Here is a 19,292-nt window from a genome sequence, read left to right on the forward strand (position 1 = left end):
GAGGGCCTACGTTTGATTCCTCAGCACCACATAAGCAGAAAAAGCCAGAAGTGGCTCTGTGGCTCAAGTGGTAGAGGGCTAACCTTGAGCTGAAGAGTTGTGGGACAGTGCCCAGGCCCAGAGTTCAGACCCACAACCAACAACAAAAAAATGTGACTTTTGGGGGGTAGGGGTTACTACTGAGTTTTGAACTTAGAGCCCCATTCTTGTTAGGTGTTCTACCACAGGAACTGTGTCCCAGTTCTATTTTGTTTTGTTTTTCAGATGGAGGTCTCTCAGTGGCCAGCCTTGGACTTGGATCTTATTACTTCTTCTTCTTATATAGCCAGGATTACAGGGCCACATTTCTATGCCAGGCTAACATCCACTTAGAAAAGACATAACTATCCCTTCCCCCCCCCCTCTCTCTCTCTTTATCTTTCCTTTTTGTCAGTTGTGGGGCTTAAATTCCGGGCCTGGGCAATGTCCCTCAGCTCTTCAGCTCAAGGCGAGCACTCTACCACTTGAGCCACAAGAGCCACATCCAGTTTTCTGGTGGTTAATTGGAGATAAGAGTCTCACAGACTTTCCTGCACAGGCTGGCTTTGAACCGCGATTCTCAGATCTCAGCCTCCTGAGTAGCTAGGATTACAGTGTGAGCCACAAGCACCCACTATTCCTTCTGATAGCTTAAATAAGATAATTAGACTTTGCCAGAGAACCACTCGAATAAAGAAAGGTTTATTGCTGGGAAAGGGGGCAGGCAAGACTTCTTCTCATAAGGGAGGAGTGAGAAGAAGCACCAGCTATTGTCTGGGGTGACCTAAACTTAGGAGGTTTAGAAGGGGTTAGAAGGGGCTAGGAGGCGGAGACCCTGGTGTGGACGTGTGGGCCAGGGGCTTCATCATGCGGCTATCCAAATAGTAGATCAGGGTCCTGCAATTGTCCAGACGTAAAGGTCACTCTAAGTGGCTCTTGTTGCCTTATGTGGTGGTTGCTGCCCCGGAGAAGTGCCATCCCAAGGTAAAGGGGGCAAGAAGTTGATTATTTACTGCCTTTACTACATAGGCCTGGTGTTGCCTAGGGAAGGGGCATGCCTAGCTGTGGAGAGGGGAAGAACTGGACTAAGCTATGGGAAAGAAATCATTTCGCTAACACCACCTTCCCTTTTTTACCCATGCTTCTCATTATTCCTAGCCAGTCTGTAACTCCTCAGCTCCTTGGAGTGGAGAAGCTAGTGTGTGAACAAAACTCCTGCTTCTCTATTCCTGGCCATTCAGTAGAGTTCTCCTCTCTTCATTCTTTCCAGTTACTGGCTTTATCAAGGACAGCAGAATATGATCCTGGCTCGGCACGGCGCCAGGGATGCTCCAGCCCCAGCGCGAGGACCACACTTCCCAGTTTCCCGCGCGCCGGGACCGCGCCACGGATTGGGCGGCTCGGATGAAGGGCGTGGCCTCAGGAGGCGGGGCTTCCGGTCGGTACCTCTGCTGTTGCCAGGGGAGACCGCCGCAGAGAGGCGGAAGGAACGGTCGTGGTTGCCGAGGCGCAGCGCGGGAACGCAGGAGGCCATGGCGGCCGCGGGGCCCGGGTATCGGGGCTGGTGCTTGTGTCCCGAGGTGCCATCCGCCACCTTCTTCACCGCGCTGCTCTCGCTGCTGGTGTCCGGGCCCCGCCTGTTCCTGCTGCCGCCGCCGCTGGCGCCCTCGGGGCTCTCGTTGCGGTCCGAGGCCCTGCGCAACTGGCAAGGTGAGCGGGGCGGGGCCGCCATGGCGCCCGGGCCTCTCCCCGCGGCCCCGCGCGGCGCAGGCTCCGGCCTCCAGCCTCCCCCGGGCCCGTGGACACCCGGCAAGGCCCGGCCTCCATGCTCCCCGCCCCCGTGGCCCGCGTCTCCCCAGTCCTCGTCTCCATCGTCGCCACCCGAATTTGTTTCCTTCCTGGTCCCCATTTCTCATACACACACGTGTGCCTACGGCCCCGGGGGAATCGTGTCCGGTCCCTCCGGACGAAGCATCTTCCTCGTGAGGCTGGGGATGCCTCCTGCGTTTGTATTTTAGCCCAGTTCCCAGCTCCTAGAAAGGAGGGGAGGGAGACGGCTTCTGCCTTTGAAGGGAGTGTTTGTTTTCTCAGTGGGAGAGAAATTTTGCAGACTAATTAAGCATATAAACATCTATTCTTAAGAGGTACTGGGGGTCTGCTTCTTCCTCGTTCTTTCCTGGGGATGAACAAGAGAAATCTGTTTTGCTCCATCTGTTGTTTGTTTGTTTTTGTTCTTGCAAAGCTGGCTCCCATGCATTAATTTCATTTAATCCTCCCCACCGATCCTGTGACATAGGCCATATTAAATTGTCCATTGTTTTTTAAAAGAAAAAGAATTACCCATTATTTGGATGAGATTGGGGTTATACGCAAAGGAACAGAGCTATTAAAAAATAGATGTGGCTTAGTGGTAGAGTGCTTGGCATGCGTGAAGTTTTGGGTTCTTTTCCTCAGTACCACATAAACAGAAAAAGCTGGAAGTCTCGCTGTGGTTTAATTGGTAGAATACTAGCCTTGAGCAAAAGAAGCTCAGAGACAGTGCCCAGGCCCTGAGTTTAAAGCCCCATAACTGGCAAAAAATAAAATAAAGATGAGCCAAGTGGTGTAGCTACTCAGGAGGAAAAGATCTGAGGATGGAGGTTCAAAGCCATCAGATAAGTAGTGGAGACTTTTTTTTTGGGGGGGAGGGTATGTCAGACTAGGTACCTGACAATTTCAATCATTGGCAAGTTCTACCAACTGAGCCATACCTCCACCTTCCCCACCTGAGATTCTTATCACCAATTAACCACCAAAAAATCCAGAAATGGAACTCAAGTGGTAGAGCACCAGACTTGAAGGTAAAAGCTAAGGGACAATGAGTGCCTAGGCTTTGAGTTAAAACCCCAAATCAGAACCAAAAAAAAAAAAAAGAAATCGGATTTGTTTATCATATAGTGTTTTGAACCTAGAGCCTTTCAGTCTATAATCCCCTAAATCTTATAGACTTATCTCTAGAGTCTATTCACATTTATATTTGGAATTTCAGTTCTGGAAGGACTCAACAAATAAATGAAGTATTCTTGAGATAATGAAGCCTTCCGGAGCCAGCCCTGCTGAGGTATATGGTTCCCAAAGCCTGCTTCCCTGCTCAGAGAGTCCCTTCTCTCTGCCCCCAACATTGTATGCACATAGCGCCGCCTTGCGGAGCAGAAGCCAGCCTACACAGAATGCTCATTTTGTCTTCAACTTGAAGCTTCTCTGTTTGAAGGGTTTCTAAACAGTTGAGCACTGGTTATGTAAGGGACTCTTCAAAGGCCTCAGATCTAAAGCTCTCATTTTACAATAAGGAAATGGAAACCAGGAGGTCTTGGATATGGACCTTGAACTTGATGAGCTGTTAGTCTGGTTGGATAGGGTCACGATCCCATTCCCCAGTCCTTAGACTCCAGAATCCAATATTCCTGTCACTTTCTGCACCTTTCTCCTTCCCTGTAATGATGTTTATATCTCAGGAGGCTGAGATCTGAACAGAAAATTTCTTGAGATTCTTATTTCCAATTAACCACCCGAAAGCTGGACATGGAGGTGTGGCATAAGTAGTAAGAATGGCAGCTTTGAGGGAAAAAAAAAAAAAAAAAGCTCAGGGAGAATAACTGGTCATGAGTTCAAGCACATACACCCAAAGTATGCCAGCAATAACTACATTAAGTACAATTCTTTGTTTTCTTACTTGCACATAAAGCTTGACTATTCTGGGAGATGGGACAAGCACATTCAAGGAAGACTTCTGATTTCTCTGCATTATAATGAGAGGTTTATCATCAGAGCTGCAAGGGAATTCATGGTCCCTTTTCTTTTCCTCAGAACAGCCTCTGTGGAAGGAGGGCTTGCGATTACAGCTGAGGAGATGCACAGATTGTTCAGGGATACCCACTCAGTCCACCTTGAAGCTGGTACAGTTAATTAATACTCCTACTGCCCAGTGAGTCACATCGGTATCAAAGTCTACAAAAAATAGAATTATAAACACTTTATAAATCCAGAGAGCTCTCCATGTGCAAAAGCATTTTATTCACACTTGGACACTGATTATTGCTAGGACTGGATCCACCTCTAGCAAGAGAAGGAAATTCGACATTTGTTCCTCCACCTCCTGCTTTTCACTGGCTGTTGTCTGTCCTGGGCCTGTCTTCCTCTCTCAGATGACTTAGAACCTGGCTTTCCCTGTCAGCAAGCCGCCCTCAGCTGCTGAGCCAGCTCTCTCTCTAGTTTACAGGCTGGTGACCTACATCTTTGTCTATGAGAACCCCATCTCCCTGCTGTGTGGCGCCATCATCATCTGGCGCTTTGCTGGCAATTTTGAGAGGACCGTGGGCACCGTCCGCCATTGCTTCTTTACGCTGATCTTTGCTGTCTTCTCCGCCATCATCTTCCTGTCCTTTGAGGCAGTCTCATCACTGTCGAAGCTCGGGGAGGTGGAGGATGCCCGAGGGTTCACCCCTGTGGCATTTGCCATGCTGGGAGTCACCTCTGTCCGCTCTCGGATGAGGCGGGCCCTGGTGTTCGGTGTGGTTATACCCTCGGGACTTGTGCCGTGGCTCCTGTTGGGCGCCTCGTGGCTCATTCCCCAGACCTCCTTCCTCAGTAACGTCTGTGGCCTGTGCATTGGGATGGCGTGTATCCTTTCTACAAGGGAGTGGGAGCTGCAGCATGGGGAAGGGGGGGGGTCCAAGGGGAGGGGTCACAGGTCAAGTACAGGGTAGGCTCCCATAGAGACATCCTAGGATTTAGCTCCAGCTTTGGAAGCCACAACATTAGGCAGTTCGCCTCCCCTCTGGGAACCAGAATCTCCTCATCTGGAACATACCAGCATCACCTTCCTGTGCCAGCTTGGCAAGGCCAATTACCACAATAGGCTGATGTGATTCTTGTTTGTATGGCTAGGAACTAGACAAGTGCTCTATCACCTGAGCCATGGCCCTAGGCCTTTTTGCTTACTATATCTCTCAGGTAGGGTATTATACTTTTTGTCCAGGTTTGTTCTCAAACTAGGAGATTCTTTCTGCCCCTTGCTTAGCTGTAATCATGGGTATTTACTGCCACACCTGGCCTATTTGTTGAAATGGGATCTTGCTGCCTTTCTGCCTTGAACTCTGATCTTCCCAATCTCTGCCTCCCTAGTAGCTGGGATTACAGGTGTGAGCTACTCAGTCATGGCCAGATTTCTTTTTATTATTGATAGCTATTTTCTAGTGGGCTGAGAACACTGCATGATTGCAGTTCTTCTAAATTATTTCTCTGGGGGCTGGGAAGGTGGCTTAGTAGTGGAGTGCTTGCCTTGCTTGTATGAGGCCCTGGATTTGATTTCTCAACACCACATAAGCAGAAAAAGCCAGAAGTGATGCTGTGGCTCAAGTGGTAGAACACTAGCCTTGAGCTGAAGAGCTGAGGGATAGTGCCCAGGCCCAGAGCTCAGGCCCCACGACCAACCAAACAAAAAAAAAAAATTATTTCTCTGGGGCTGAGAAGGTGGCTCAGTGGTAGAGTGTTTGCCTCTTATGCTTTAGGCCCTGTATTCCATACCTCAGCAATACATAAACAGAAAAAACCAGAAGTGGTGCTGTGGCTGAAGTAGTAGAGTGCTAGCCTTGAGCTGAAGAGCTCCCAGGCCCAGCTATCAACCCCCATGACCAACAAAAATAAATAAATAAATAATTTTTCTAGGGCTGGGGATGTGTCTTAGTAGTAGAGTGCTGGCCTAGCTTACATTAAGCCCTGGGTTTGATTCTTTTTTTTTTTTTTTGTCGGTCATGGGGCTTGAACTCTGGGCCTGGGCCCTGTCCCTCAGCTCTTCAGCTCAAGGCCAGCGCTCTACCACTTGAGCTACAGCGCCACTTCCGGTTTTATGGTGGTTTATTGGAGATAGGAGTCTCACGGTCTTTCCTGCCCGGGCTGGCTTTGAACCATGATCCTCAGATCTCAGCCTCCTGAGTAGCTAGGAGCCACCAGCGCCCGGCTTCTGGGTTTGATTCTTATTTACCACGTATACAGAATAAGCCAGAAGTGGTGCTGTGGCTCAAGTGGTAGAGTGCTAACCTTGAGCAAAAGAAGCTCAGAAACAGTGCCCAGGCCCTGAGTTCAAGCCCTAGGAGTGGAAAAAACAATTATTTCTCTGCCTTTTAAATGTCCTGTTTAGTCTTTACTATGTAGTGTAATTTTTTTTGGGGGGGGTCCAGTTGTGGGGCCTGAACTCTGGGCCTGGGTGCTGTCCCTCAGCTCTTCAGCTCACAGCTAGCACTCTACCATTTGAGTCACAGCGCCACTTCCGGCTTTTTTCTTTTGGCTTATGTGGTGCTGAGGAATTGAACCCAGGGCCTCGAGCATGCAAGGCAAGCGCTCTACCACTGAGCCACCTTCCCAGCCCCCTGTTCTATCTTTTGTTTAGATTTAGGTTTCTACCTGGTATGACTTTCCATCAGCCTGAAGACGTTCCTTTAATATTTCTCACATAGCAGGTCAGTCTTCAGCCTGCATGTGAGGGGGAGGCGAAACCAAAGCTAATCTTGTGTTTGAACTGGGCTTTTACTCCCATGTCTCATATGCAATTCCAAACTCCAAAAATTCCCAAATCTGGAGCACTTCTGTCCCTTCTACATAAGGGATTTGCAGCGGGACTCAGCCTTTCAGTCCGGGCCTGTAATAGATGCCTCACAGCTGTTGTAGACTGAATCCACATGGTTTCGAAGGCAGAGGTGGGCCACATCACAGTAGGGGACAGGGTTGCTGGGGGAAAGCAGCACACAAAATCCATGGGACAGGCCCCTTGGGGGATGCATGATGGCTTGGGCAGGAGGGGTGTACAGCCTTGGAGGCACGGGGTAGGAGCTGTGTTCTCCCCCTCATCCAGCTGCTTCCACTTTTACTTAACCTACCCACCTCAGACGGCCTCACCTACTGCTACTCCTTGGATGTCCCAGAGCGAATGGCACTGAAGCTGGACCAGAAGTTCCCCTTCAGCCTCATGAGGAGGATATCTGTGTTCAAGTACATCTCGGGGTCCTCAGCGGAAAGAAGAGCGGCCCAGAGCCGGAAGTGAGTGACTGGCTGGGGGAGGGTGGCCCTGCTCCACCACAGGGCATAAGTGATGGGGCAGAGCAGGCTTGAGCACTTATTGGAGTAGGGGCTGAGGAGTGGGGTCTTAGTGGTTTGGGTAGAGCACGGGCCTAGCATCCAAGGCCTTGGATCCCATCCTTAGCAATGCAACAAAAGAAAGCAGTATGAGGCCAGGCCCAGTGGCTCATGCCTGGAACCCCAGTTATTCAAGATTGAGAGGATCATGGGCAAAAAGCAAGAGCCCTATCTCAATAAGCCAAGCATAGGCATGCATGTCTATCGTCTCAGGCATGTAGAAGCCATAAGAGGATCACTGTCTGAGGTCAACCTTGGGCAAAAGCATGAGACCCTACCTGGAAAATAACTGAAGGCAGAAAGGGCTGGGATGTGGCTCAAGTGGTGGAGCACCTTTCTAGTAAGCACAAAGTCTTGAGTTCAAACCCCAGTACTGTCAAAAATAATAAAAAGAAGGAAATTTTGTGCTGCTGCCACTAAGGAAGAAACCCGGTGGGAGCTGGAGACAAGGCAAGGCCTTCCAGAGGTTGTGGTAATCCGAAGTATCCCTGGCCTGCCTCAGGGTGGGCCACAGCTGGCCTGAAGGTCAGGCCTGAGGCTGGTGAGTGTTCCAGAGAGATGGGTGCAGCCCAGGGCCTGACCTGGGTCTTTTTTTTTTTTTTTTCGGTCGGTCATGGGGCTTGAACTCTGGGCCTGGGTACTATCTCTCAGCTCTTCAGCTCAAGACAAGCGCTCTACACTTGAGCCACAGTACCACTTCGGTTTTCTGATGGTTAATTGGAGATGAGTATCATAGAGTTGCACCGTGGCTCACGCCTATAATCCTAGCTACTGAGGAGGCTGAAATCTGAGGATCACAGTTTAAAGTCAGCTGGGGCAGAAAAGTCTGGGAGACTCTTGTCTCCAATTAACCACTAGAAAACCGGAAGTGGTGCTGTGGCTCAAGCGGTAGAGCGCTTGCCTTGAGCCAAAGAGCGCAGGGATAGTGCCTAAGCCCAGAGTTCAAGCCCCACAGCCGAAAAAAAAAAAAAAAAAAAAGAGTCTCATAGACTTTCCTCCTCAGCTGGCTTTGAACCAGGATCCTCAGATCTCAGGCTCCTGAGTGGCTAGGATTACAGGCTTGAGCCACTGGTGCCTGGCTTGACCTGGGATCTTGAGGTAAGGTTTACCATTTTCTCACTGGGCTTATTTACTCGGGTAGAAAGTTGTAGGCCAGTCTTTGGAGCTCATGTGGCCTTGCTCCTTTTTGGAGACCCATGAGTGCCATTTCCAGATAACAAGGCTTCTGGCTAGACCAGTGGTCTCTCCAATCCCCGGCCCCTGCCTTAGGCTCACACCACCATTGCCACTACATGCCCCAGGTGGAGCCTGCATGGCCTTCCCAGCAGCAGGACCTGCCTGTCCTTCCCCTCACCTGCCTGTCCTTCACCAGGCCTCTGGACAAAGGGCCTTGGCACTAAGCAGGGCGGTCAGTGCCCATTCTGTCCTCACATAGTCACAGCAGAAACAGAAGCTGTGCCAAGAGTTCACCCAGTCTTTTATGACCTGAGACCTTTGGAACTCTGTGCATGTGTGTGCACATGTGTGCATGTGTGATCATCCTGAAGTTTGAACCAGGCCTAGGTGTTTTCCTTAACCTTTTTCAAGGCTGGCACTTTACCACTTGGGCAATTTTCTGGTGATAATTGGAGATAAGAGTCTCATGGAGGGCTGGGAAGGTGGCTCAGTGGTAGAGTGCTTGCCTTGCATGCATGAGGTCCTGGGTTCGATTCCTCAGCACCACATAAGCAAAAAGAAAAAAGCCGGAAGTGGCGCCGTGGCTCATATGGTAGAGCGCTAGCCTTGAGCTGAAGAGCTGAGGGACAGCACCCAGGTCCAGAGTTCAGGCCCCACAACCAGACCCAAAAAAAAAAAAAGAGTCTCATGGACTTTCCTGCCCATGCTGGATTTGAATTGCAATCCTTAGATCTCAGCTTCCTGAATAGCTGGGATTACAGATGTGAACCACTGGTATCGGCCTTTTTTGAGCATTTTTAAAGACTGGGGGACATGGGGGGATAATGGAAATTATGGCAATTCGTCTACCCATTGTGCTTTGAGCAAGACCCCAGGTCTGAATGGAAGAGACCACAAGGTTCTGTGTGGTTTTAGCTGTGGCTCTAGAATAGAGGATCTGGGTTCCAGGGTGCACTGCCCCAATAAAGGACAGCTGCCAGTCCCTGTTCACCACCCCCTGTGGATGGTTCTGCTCTCAGGGACTCCAAACAAACTTGTGTGCCAAATCACTCCATCTCTGTGCCACGTGATACCGGGTCTACTAGGTTTGCACCCTGCGCCCCTCCCCCCCTTCACCAGGCTGGGTGGGGTGGGGAGGACACCACAGAACATTGTGTGTCAAGTGGCCTATGAGGGAATGTTGCAACACACATGTTTATTTTGGACATCTGGACAGTTTTGTCTTCCCAGTCGCTCTTATTGAGAAACTAATTTTGTTTGATTTGGTTTGGGGGTGTTTTTGAGACAGGCTCTTGCTAACTCTGCCCAAACTGACCTTGAACTTGTGTTCCTGTTCCTCTCTGCCTTTCAAGTAGCTGGGGTTAGGGGCATATGCCACTGCACCTGGCCTGTGAAACTTTTTATTGCCAAGGGAAGTGGTATCTGGACAAGGGCCAAGCAACTGATTAGGAAGATCAGATTTTGTGTATGCATGAGTGTGTGCCAGCCTTGGCCTTGAACTCAGGGCCTGGGCACTGTCCCTGAGCTTTTATACTCAAGCCTAGCATTCTACCACTTGAGCCACAGCTTCACTTCCAGCTGTTTGCCAGTTAATTAGATTTGTGGCCAGGGCTACCATGATCTTCAGATCTCAGCCTCCTGAATAGCTAGAACTACAGCATGAGTCACCAACACTCAGCTCTTGGCAAAGGTTGAAATCTAAGTATGCTGATGCTGTACCAAGGCATCCGTGGTACTGCAGTTTACATAGCACTCGGAACTTGGCCCTCAGTGTGCCTCTGTCATGGTGTGGCAGTGTCCTTGTTGTCTGAGACGGTGTCTTGCTGTGACACCCAGACTCTTAATCCTCCTGACTCCTGAGCCGTGAGATTATAGATGTGTGCTACCACAGTCACCTGTGCTCAAATCTTCAGCACAGATGGTTCCCCCATGTTGCATCAGCTCCTCCCAGCCAGCAAGCTTTGGCTCCAGGGCTGCAGGCAGTGTGGCCCAAGCCTGGCTTTGCTGTGGTAGAGCCATGGATAAGCCGAGTTCTTGGGGTGGGATGGCTGAGCAAGCCACAGTGTAGGCTGCAGGTTGTGGACAACTCCCACCCCTCCATGCCATGAGCAGTCAGATGTGAGTTCAGGAGCTGTGCCACAGGAATTGCCTGGTGTATATGGCCATCCAGAGCTGACCCAACCTGCCTGTGCCCAGCTCCTGGGGAAGGTGAGCCTGCCTGCTGGAGGACTGACGCTCTCTCTTGTTCATTCCAGGCTGAACCCTGTGCCCGGCTCCTACCCCACCCAGAGCTGCCACCCGCACCTGTCCCCGAGCTACCCCGTCACCCAGATGCAGCAGGCCAGCGGTCAGAAACTGGCTCCCTGGCCAGCCTGCGCCCCTGGGCACACGCCCAGCTTGCCTCCCTACCAGCCCGCCTCTGGCCTGTGTTATGTGCAGAACCATTTTGGTCCAAACCCTAATTCCTCCGCTGTGTACCCAGCCTCCTTGGGGACCTCCCAAGGGTCACAACCCCCCACCCCTGCCAGCAGCCCTGGCACAGTGCATTCTGGGGTGCTGGGCACTCCTGGGGCCTCGGGCTCCAAGGAGTCCTCCAGAGTGGCCATGCCCTAAGGCAGCCAGGCCTTTCTGGACAAGAAGTATTTATTAAGTTCCTCCATGTGCCAGGCTCTATGTGGAGTACTGTCTCAGCTTGTTTATGCTCATGTACAGTTTATTAGCCCAGTGTTCACCTGGGGAAAGTGAGGCACTGCCTGACCTGCAGGCTCCGGCCTCAGCCGCAGGCCCAGTTCCTCTGGGGACCAGGGGACGAGGGCAGGGCTGCCCCCCAGCTCTTGCCAGCCTCCTCCCAGCCCTTGTGCCCAGTGATGTTGGTTGTAGTGTCTGTGTCCAAATACCTGCACCCCCCCAGGTATTTGCCATGTCCCCAGCCTCCCCTCAGACCTGTCATTGTCATCATGTCAGCTGCCTTTATATAAAGAACCTGCCCTAACTTGCCTGCTTGCCTGCCTGTGGCTTTTTTGTGCTGTCTGAGGAAGGGAGCCAGCACCTAGGTTTGGGCTTTGGCAATGCCCACTGTGGTGGCAAAGAGGTCAGAGACAGGGTTGTTCAAAATGTCAACAGCCCACACCAGAGGGTCAGAGTGGGAGCTGTGCTGGGGAGAAGGGAGGTGGAGGGCCAGGCAGCCAGCAGTGTTCTTCGCAGCTCACTGGGGGCAGTAGAGCCCAGGGGCACTGCAGAGGGCATTCTGCTTGGAGCTAGCTGTGAATAGTGAAAACTGGTCACAGAGCAGAAAGAACGGGACTCTGCCTTGTTACAGCACATAGCCCACCCAGGGTAGCCAGAGAGACTGCTCAGGGTGCAGCCCCTAAGCAGGAGCTGCACAAAGCCAGGAGGGCAACGCACAGCTGTGAGCACAGAGCCTGGAGGTCAGGGGTCTTAGGCAAAGGCACTGAGCTCATCGCTCACCTGGCCATCCAGGATGCCGGGTTCTGCACTCGGGTGAGAGGGTGATGCCTTTGGAACAAGACTCCTACAAGCATGGAATATGGGCATGTGGGACTCCTGAGACCTGCAGGGACCTCCTGTAGTCTGTGCTCTGACCTATCCCAGTGCAGGGTCAGCTGCCAGCAGCAAAAACAGCTCCCAAGGTGGCTTGAAGCTTGGCCTACGCTACTCCCAGGTCTGTGGTTGGCAGGCTACCTCTGGGACAGGCTGCCTTGGCTTAAAGCATCTTTCTTGGGCCAAGAACCTCAAGAACTGAGCTTCCAACCCTGCCTAGGCCCACTATCAACTGCCTCCCAACAGAACCCCTGTTCCTCCTGGGAACCTGCTGTACTCCCAAAGACCAATGAATAGAGGGGTGTGGGCCTCAGAGTAGGAAATCTGTTCCTGCTCACAGGGGTCACAGGTGGCCCTGGCCTCCTCATTCGGGAGCTTAAAGGACGCACATGGACATGCATGTGCGTGCACGTCCCACACAGGCAAATGACAATGCATGCACATGCATGCACGTGTGTGCACACGCATATGTGTGCACACGCACACAAAAAGAGCTTCAAATTGGTTCCAACAGGTAGACGCCCACCCACAAAAAAATGCATGTGTAAATAGTTAAAGCACGCAGCACAGGACTCCATTACACAGCACATACATATGCTCATGTCTAGGTAAGTGCCCATTGCATGTACACTATGCAGAAATGATAGCTCAGGTGCATATGCAGAGATGCTCAAGGCCCCCTTTCTCCAGCCCTTTTCACAACATGGCCTAGCATCCCCCGTGGCCTCACCTCCCACTATGCTCTGGCCTTCCCCCACCACAGAAATCTCTAGCACTGGGTGTGGCATGTTTGCTGATCTGGGTGACAGGAAAAACCCATCTTCCAGCCCTCTCCCAATTGCATAGCACATACGAATCTGTCATCATAAAACAATACAGCTTCATGGGAACAAATAGCCAGATGATCTGGGCACTGGTAACTCACACCTATAATCCTAGCTACTGAGGAGGCTGAGATCAGAATGGAAGTTCAAAGCCAGTCTGGGCAGGAAAGTCTGTGAGACTTTTAATCTCCAATTAACTACCAGAAAACTGGAAGTGGTGGTGTAGCTCCAAGTGGTAGAGCACCAGCCTTAAGCAAAGAAGTGCTCAGGGACAGTGCCCAAGTCCTATGTTCAAGCCCCAGGATCAGCAAAAACATAGATGTGATGGCACACTTCTGTAATCCCAGCTCTTGGAGGCTGAGGGAGGAGGATCATGTGTTTGAGGCTAGCCCTGGTCTGATCCTGGTTCAGATGGTGCAAAGCTGAGATTGAAGTGGTGGGGGGTGGGGGGGTGCATGGTGTGAAACAGTCTCCCAGAATCTCAGGAGGTAGAGACAGGGATCGTGGCCCTAGGCCACTCTAGGCAAAGCTAATGAGACCCTATCTGCAAAAAGGCTGAGGGTGTGGTCCAAGTGGCAGAGCACATGCCTAGTAACATAAGGTCTTGAGTTCAAATTCAGCATCACCAAAAACCATTTTTTCTCTTTAAACTTATCAGTGTAATTCAGTTCTCACCAGTATAGTATACACACACAGCAAGCACACAGAATACTTGCACATATGTAACTCATACATGCACACAGAAAAAAATCCTAGAGTCTTACCTAGTATAGCCACAGGAATGTTAAGATCACATACAGAGTTGGGGATTTGCCTTAGTGGTAGAGTGCTTGCCTAACATGCAGGAAGCCCTAGGTTTGATTCAGTACCACATAAACAGAAATAGAAGTGGTGCTGTGGCTCAAGTGGTAGAGTGCCAGCCTTGAACAAAAGAAGCTCAGGTACACTGTCCAGGCCCTGAGTCCAAGCCCCAAGATTACATACAGGGCTGGGAAGGTGGCTCAATGGTAGAATGCTTGCCTTGCATGCATGAGGCCCTGAGTTTGATTCCTCGGCACCACATAAGCAGAAAAGGCCAGAAGTGGTGTTGTAGCTCAAATGGTACTCAAATGGTAGAGTATTAGCCTTGAGCTGAAGAGCTAAGGGACAGTGCGCGGGCCGAGTTCAGGCCCCATGACTGACCAAAAAAAAAAAAAAAAAAAAGATTACATACAACAAGAGCAGAAAAGGTCAGGCGCTGGTGGCTTATGTCTTAGCTGAGATCTGAGGATCAAGGAGAGATGATGGAGATATAGGGGGCTACTGTGTGGTGGGTGCTCAGGGAAAGCTTCTGGGTCCTGAAGTCCAACTTGGATGGAGAAGGGGTGGGGTGGATAAGGTTCCAGAGGACAGGAAAATGGAGCAGCAAGTCCAGCAGTGTTGGCTGTCCCACAAGCAACACCGACGAGATTCATTCCTTCATCACCCGTCCATTCACTTCTTCCCTCCTCGAAGCATTCATTCATCCCTCCTTCCCCCTTCACCCACCCATTCATCTCTTTTCTCACCCTTTACCCATTCACCCAGCCCTCCCTTCCCTTCTGCTTTCACCCACTCATTCACCCTCTCAACCTTTCACCCATTGGTTCTTTCTCTGTCCCTTCCTCACCCCCTCCCTCCTTTCTCGAATTTCCTTTAGCTTATTCATTCATTGTGGTACTGGAACTGGCCACACATGGGCCCTAATCCTGGGGCTGAGACCCACGTGACCAACTGTGACCTGAACCTGGCGAAGTCTGGCAAAGAAGACAGGAACACGAAACCATCCTGGAGGCCCAGCCCCAGATGAGCCATGGCTCACAGCTCACACACAGTACAGGGAGCTGAACCCAAAGAGCACTTACCCCCAAAGCAGCTAGTGGAGAGCTCAGAGGAGCAGAGGCTCCCCCAGGACCTTGGCTGCCCTGAATGGACTGTGGAACCAGGAGAGACGGTGTGGCCCATCTGCATTAGAGGCAGGGCAGAGCTGGTGACCTGGGCTCCCTTCTCTGTCCTCTTGAGACCAGCAGGAGGTCTGTCTCTACCCCGTTTCCCTGGGAGCCTGCCAGCAGGCTGACTGTGGCACTAGAGATTGAACTCGGGCCTTTTGCTTGCAGAGCTAGCACTCTACTGCTTGAACCATGCCTCTAGCTCTGGCTTCCACTCTTTGCTGTTGAACTAGGTCTTACTTCCTGCCCACGTATGCACCTGACTTATGATCCAAGGGGCTTTAATAGCAGGTCCCTAGTGGTCATTCCAGAACAGGGGCCCATGGCTGTTGGGGGGGGGGAGGCCTGGGAGGCTCTGCTGGGGCCCTGAGGGGGATGAAGACCCCTAAGGCTGAACTGGAAGTCTAAGCCCCAGCCTACAGGCCTCCCTGTGCATGACCCACTTGAGTTCCATCAATCCCCCCTGAGTGCTGGGTGGATTGTGCCTGGGGTCCAGATTTCCAGCCCTGCCTTGCAGCTTTAGTCTTGAGGAAGAAGTAGGGCCTCCCAGAATGCCCTGTAGTCTCTGCACCTGGGGGCGGCTCTGTTTCATGAGAACCCAGGCTGCGGCTCAAGTTGCATGGCAGCAGAGGGCAGGGCTGGGGCTCAGGTGGCTGCTTGATCAGAAAGGCTGGGGTCCTCAGCTTATAGGGAGCCAGCCCTGCCCCTTTCCCAGGCCCAACCTGGGCAGGGAGCAAAGTGGACTATGGGGCTGGGGAATCCACATCCTGCCCCTGGGGCTGTGGGCACCGGGTTCCTGCCTCTAACTTTACCAACTAGTATAATGAGGTTCAGGAAGGGAAGAGACTTGGCTAGTAAAAGCAGAGTCTTGTTTTTTTACTTTATTATTAATTTTTTAATCTTTAAGTATTTGTATAAGGGAGTTGCCATTATGAGTCTTGGTTTTATTGGTGTGTGTGTGTGTGTGTGTGTTGGTACTAGGACTTGAAGTCAACCTGGGTGCGGTGCTGTCCCTTAGCTTTTTTTGTTGTTCAAGGCTGGTGCTCTACCACTTGAGCTGTACCTCTACTTCCAGCTTTTTGCTGGTTCCTTGGGGATAAGAGTCTCACAGACATTCCTGCTCAGGGTGGCTTTGAACCATGATCCTCAAATCTCAGCCTCCTGAGTAGCTAGGATTACAGATGTGAGCCACCAGCCTGCGCTTGGCTGTTCTTTCCTATCATGGCTTCTAGAGTGCTGGGATTACAGGCATGTACCATAGCACCCCCACGGGACCTTCTTGAGGATGTAGAGATTCAGGAATCTCTGCTATCTCCTTACTACCCCCTTCCCTTCCTCCTTTGTTGCCAGGCAACCCCCTCCTTCCCCACCAGAAGGCTACACTCAGTCAGTCACTGGGGACTTTGTCCTTTTCTCTCAAGGTAGCCAGCATCTCTGGGGGAGCAGGCCCCATCAGCCGTGCACACCCTTCTCCTCTTCATTTTCCTCTGAAGATTTTCACCCCAGGGAGCACAGGCAGAGTAGGGGCTCTGCCCTGGGGGCCTTTTTTTTTTTTTTACTGGGGGCTGATCTCAGAGCCTTGTGTTTGTGAGGCAAATGCTGTAACACATGAGCCATGCCCCTAGCTCTTTGGCATGCTCTTCCCATCTCCTCCTGAGTAGCTGGGATTATAAACATGGACCACCACACTAGGCCCAAGACTTGATGCCCTCACCAGCCCTCCCAGGATCCCCACAGCTCCCAGCCTGCCTCTTCCTCCTAGCTTCTGGGAGCACCATCTCCAATCTGTGGGAGCTGAGCCCTGTAATTAAACGCCAGGTAAAAATAGCCGCCCCACTTCCTGAAATCATGGAAGAGCCTCTGGGACCCAGGGTACCACGGGAATTCCCTATCTTCTTGGAGCAGCCTGGGACACATGCCAGTTGTCAACAACCACAGGACCGGCTTGGGGTGGGGGGCAAGCCTAGGAGAGGCTTCCAAATGAGGAGTGCTCCCCAGAGACCCCCTCCCTCAGAACTAGGGGTGAGGTGAGAGGGGTCAGGGAGTTTCCTCCAGGAGGTGAGGACTATATTGGGCACTGCAGCCTGATAGCAGCAGGTCTTATCAGGACCTTGAGAGTTGGGGGTAGGGGTGGGGGTCACCAGAATCCAAGAAAGTATGGGAAGTAAGTAGTGGATGAGACCTCTACAAACTTTGCCCAGACCTGATCTTTTCCTACCTTGATCCACCTCCCTCCTTCTTATTCAAGTTAGTTCAGGAGATGCTTTCTTCAGGCAACCTTCCCAGATCTCCCTCACACTCGCGCCATGCCTGGGGACTGCCTCTGCCCCTGGGGTGTGGTAATGCAGTCTCCCCTGCAGCCCCCCTTGCAGACAGCAGCACCCATGCTGTGCCTTTGCACCCTGAAAGGCCTGGGGGGAGGCAGAGAGCAGGGGAGAATGAGGAACCCAGATGCTGCCCCCTGGGAGTGGGGGTGGGCGATCTGCATGGCCTCTGATGGGATCTTTCCTCTCCCCCACCCCTCTCTGCGGCATCTTGATCTCCCAGCCTAGTCTTTGCAGAATGTTTAGCCCAGGCACTCAGCTTGCCACTGAGGGCCAGAGGCCAGACACCTGAAGGCCTCCAGCCAAGCTTCACCGCCATAGGCAGTAGTACACCAGCCAGCATGAGGAGGGCCAAGGTGGAGTCTGGCTCTTTCTCCCATGCCTCAGCTGATCCCCTGTCCCAGAAATAGGGACCAGCCTCTGGTTATGGACAGGTTGGGTTTCCTGTGCAGCCAAAGCCCAGCAGTGTGGACCTCCTGAGTAGACAGGGGTTGGACGAAGACCTAGGAGAGCCTAGGTGCTGATGCTCATCCAAGCTCCTCAGGAGGCTGAGATCTGAGGATCACAGTTCAAAGCCAGCTGGGGCAAATGAGCCCATCAGCCTCCATCTTCAATTAACCAGCAAAATGCCAGAATGAGAGGCATGGCTCAAGTAGTAGAGTTCCAGTCATAAGCATAAAAGTCAAGCAAGAGTGCAAGGCCTTGAGTCCAAGTTGCAATACTGGCACAGTGCTTCTGCCGGGGAATGTATCAAGACCTGGGGAATGCCAGCCTAGAGCCCAACGGCTTCCATTTTAAACCACACCTTGCCCACCCTAGAATTCCCAGCCTGAAGGACCCCCAAACCTGGTTGGACGACTTGCGTGGATTCCTCCCAGGTCCATCCTCAGAATGACCCTGTGCCTGCCCCCCGCTGCTCAGCTTCAGAGCCGCCTTTTATAGTCTGTGGTCCCAGCTACACAGGTGGTGTAAATGGGAGGATTGTGGTCCACACTGGCCCAGGCAAAAATGCCAGACCTTCTGGGGGTGGGGAGGGGGGGGACAGAGACTAAAACAAAAGAGGGATAGGGCACAGCTCAAGTGGTGTCAAGTTTGTGTAGCCAGCCCGTGGCCCTGAGTTCAAATCGTGATAAGAGAGACTGGGGCATAGGCCAAGGATGGTAAGAATGCCTATGTAGCATGGGCAAGGCCCTGAGTTCAATCCCCAATGCCAGGGAGAACAAAAGTGGGGAAAAGGAGGACAACTTCAAGAAAAAAGATGCTCCCTGCACACCAGACTGTGGCCAGTTATGTAGACAGTCGCGTGGACAGTTATGTGCATGGCCACAGGACGATCATGTAGACTGTTTCTAGGGCTTCTTCCTTCTGCTGTAAAATCCTAATCCCTCTTGAAAACATGTTCTGAAGGAGGAGGAGAAGGAAGAAAAGGAGGAGGAGGAGGAAGCTGAGGTTGTTTTGTTCTGGGAGCTATAGTAAGGACCATCTTCCTCTCCTGGCAGAGATCATGTTGCCAGAACCATGCGTATAATCCTGTAATCGCCTCCCCAGGTGCACGGTGGGGCCCAACTCAGGTTTCCTTCCTTGTGGAACAATGACCCCACTCTCCCCTACTTTCCCCCCTCCCAGGCTGCACCACAGTTGCCTCTCTGAGCCCAAATGCAAGTGAAGCCCCTCCTCACACATGCACTGAGGACCCCTGGGAAAGTCCTGTGAGGACCTGGAGGACCTGGAAAGCTAGAGCTGTGATGGATGACAAGGCGTTGATTCATTGCCCTTTTTTGTTTTATTTTGCCAATACTGGGATTAGAACTCAGGCTTTCGCATTTGCTAGGCAGGCATTCTATCACTTGAACCCCTCCAGCCCCTTCAGCTTGCTTTATTTTTCAGGTGAGCTTTCTACTTTTTGCTTAGGTGAGCATTAAGCCATGGTCCTGTAAAGTAGCAGAGATTACAGACACGAGCCATCCCACTCAACTTGCTTTTAGGATGGGGGTCTTGCTAACTTTCTGCCCTGGTTGGCATCTAATTGCAATACCCCTCATAGCTGTTTACTAGGGAGGATTACAGATACGAGCCATTGCAACCAACTTCCCAGCCTTTTATATTTTTTGTTTCTTTGATGGTGCTGGGGTTTGAACTCAGGTCCTCATGCTTGCTGGATAAGCCCTCTACCAATTGCACAATGGCCCAGGCTGGGTTCCTTATTGCCTTTTGCTGCAGAGCTGGCCCCCTGCCTAGCTGAGCACACTGAT

The 19,292-nt window shown here is 51.7% G+C and overlaps 1 protein-coding gene across 1 annotated transcript; it reads left to right on the forward strand.

The window, feature by feature from the left end:
* Positions 1 to 1,504: 1,504 nt before the first annotated feature.
* Rhbdd2 (rhomboid domain containing 2) lies at positions 1,505 to 11,356 on the forward strand. Its single transcript, XM_013031695.1, has 4 exons — positions 1,505 to 1,728; positions 4,270 to 4,677; positions 6,942 to 7,092; positions 10,620 to 11,356. Exons 1-4 carry the CDS (start codon positions 1,551 to 1,553, stop codon positions 10,975 to 10,977), a joined length of 1,095 nt encoding a protein of 364 aa, XP_012887149.1. The 5' UTR covers positions 1,505 to 1,550; the 3' UTR covers positions 10,978 to 11,356.
* The last annotated feature ends 7,936 nt before the right edge of the window (positions 11,357 to 19,292 follow it).

This window comes from Dipodomys ordii, unplaced genomic scaffold (assembly GCF_000151885.1).
Source record: "Dipodomys ordii isolate 6190 unplaced genomic scaffold, Dord_2.0 Scaffold143, whole genome shotgun sequence".
Lineage (NCBI taxonomy): Eukaryota > Metazoa > Chordata > Mammalia > Rodentia > Heteromyidae > Dipodomys > Dipodomys ordii.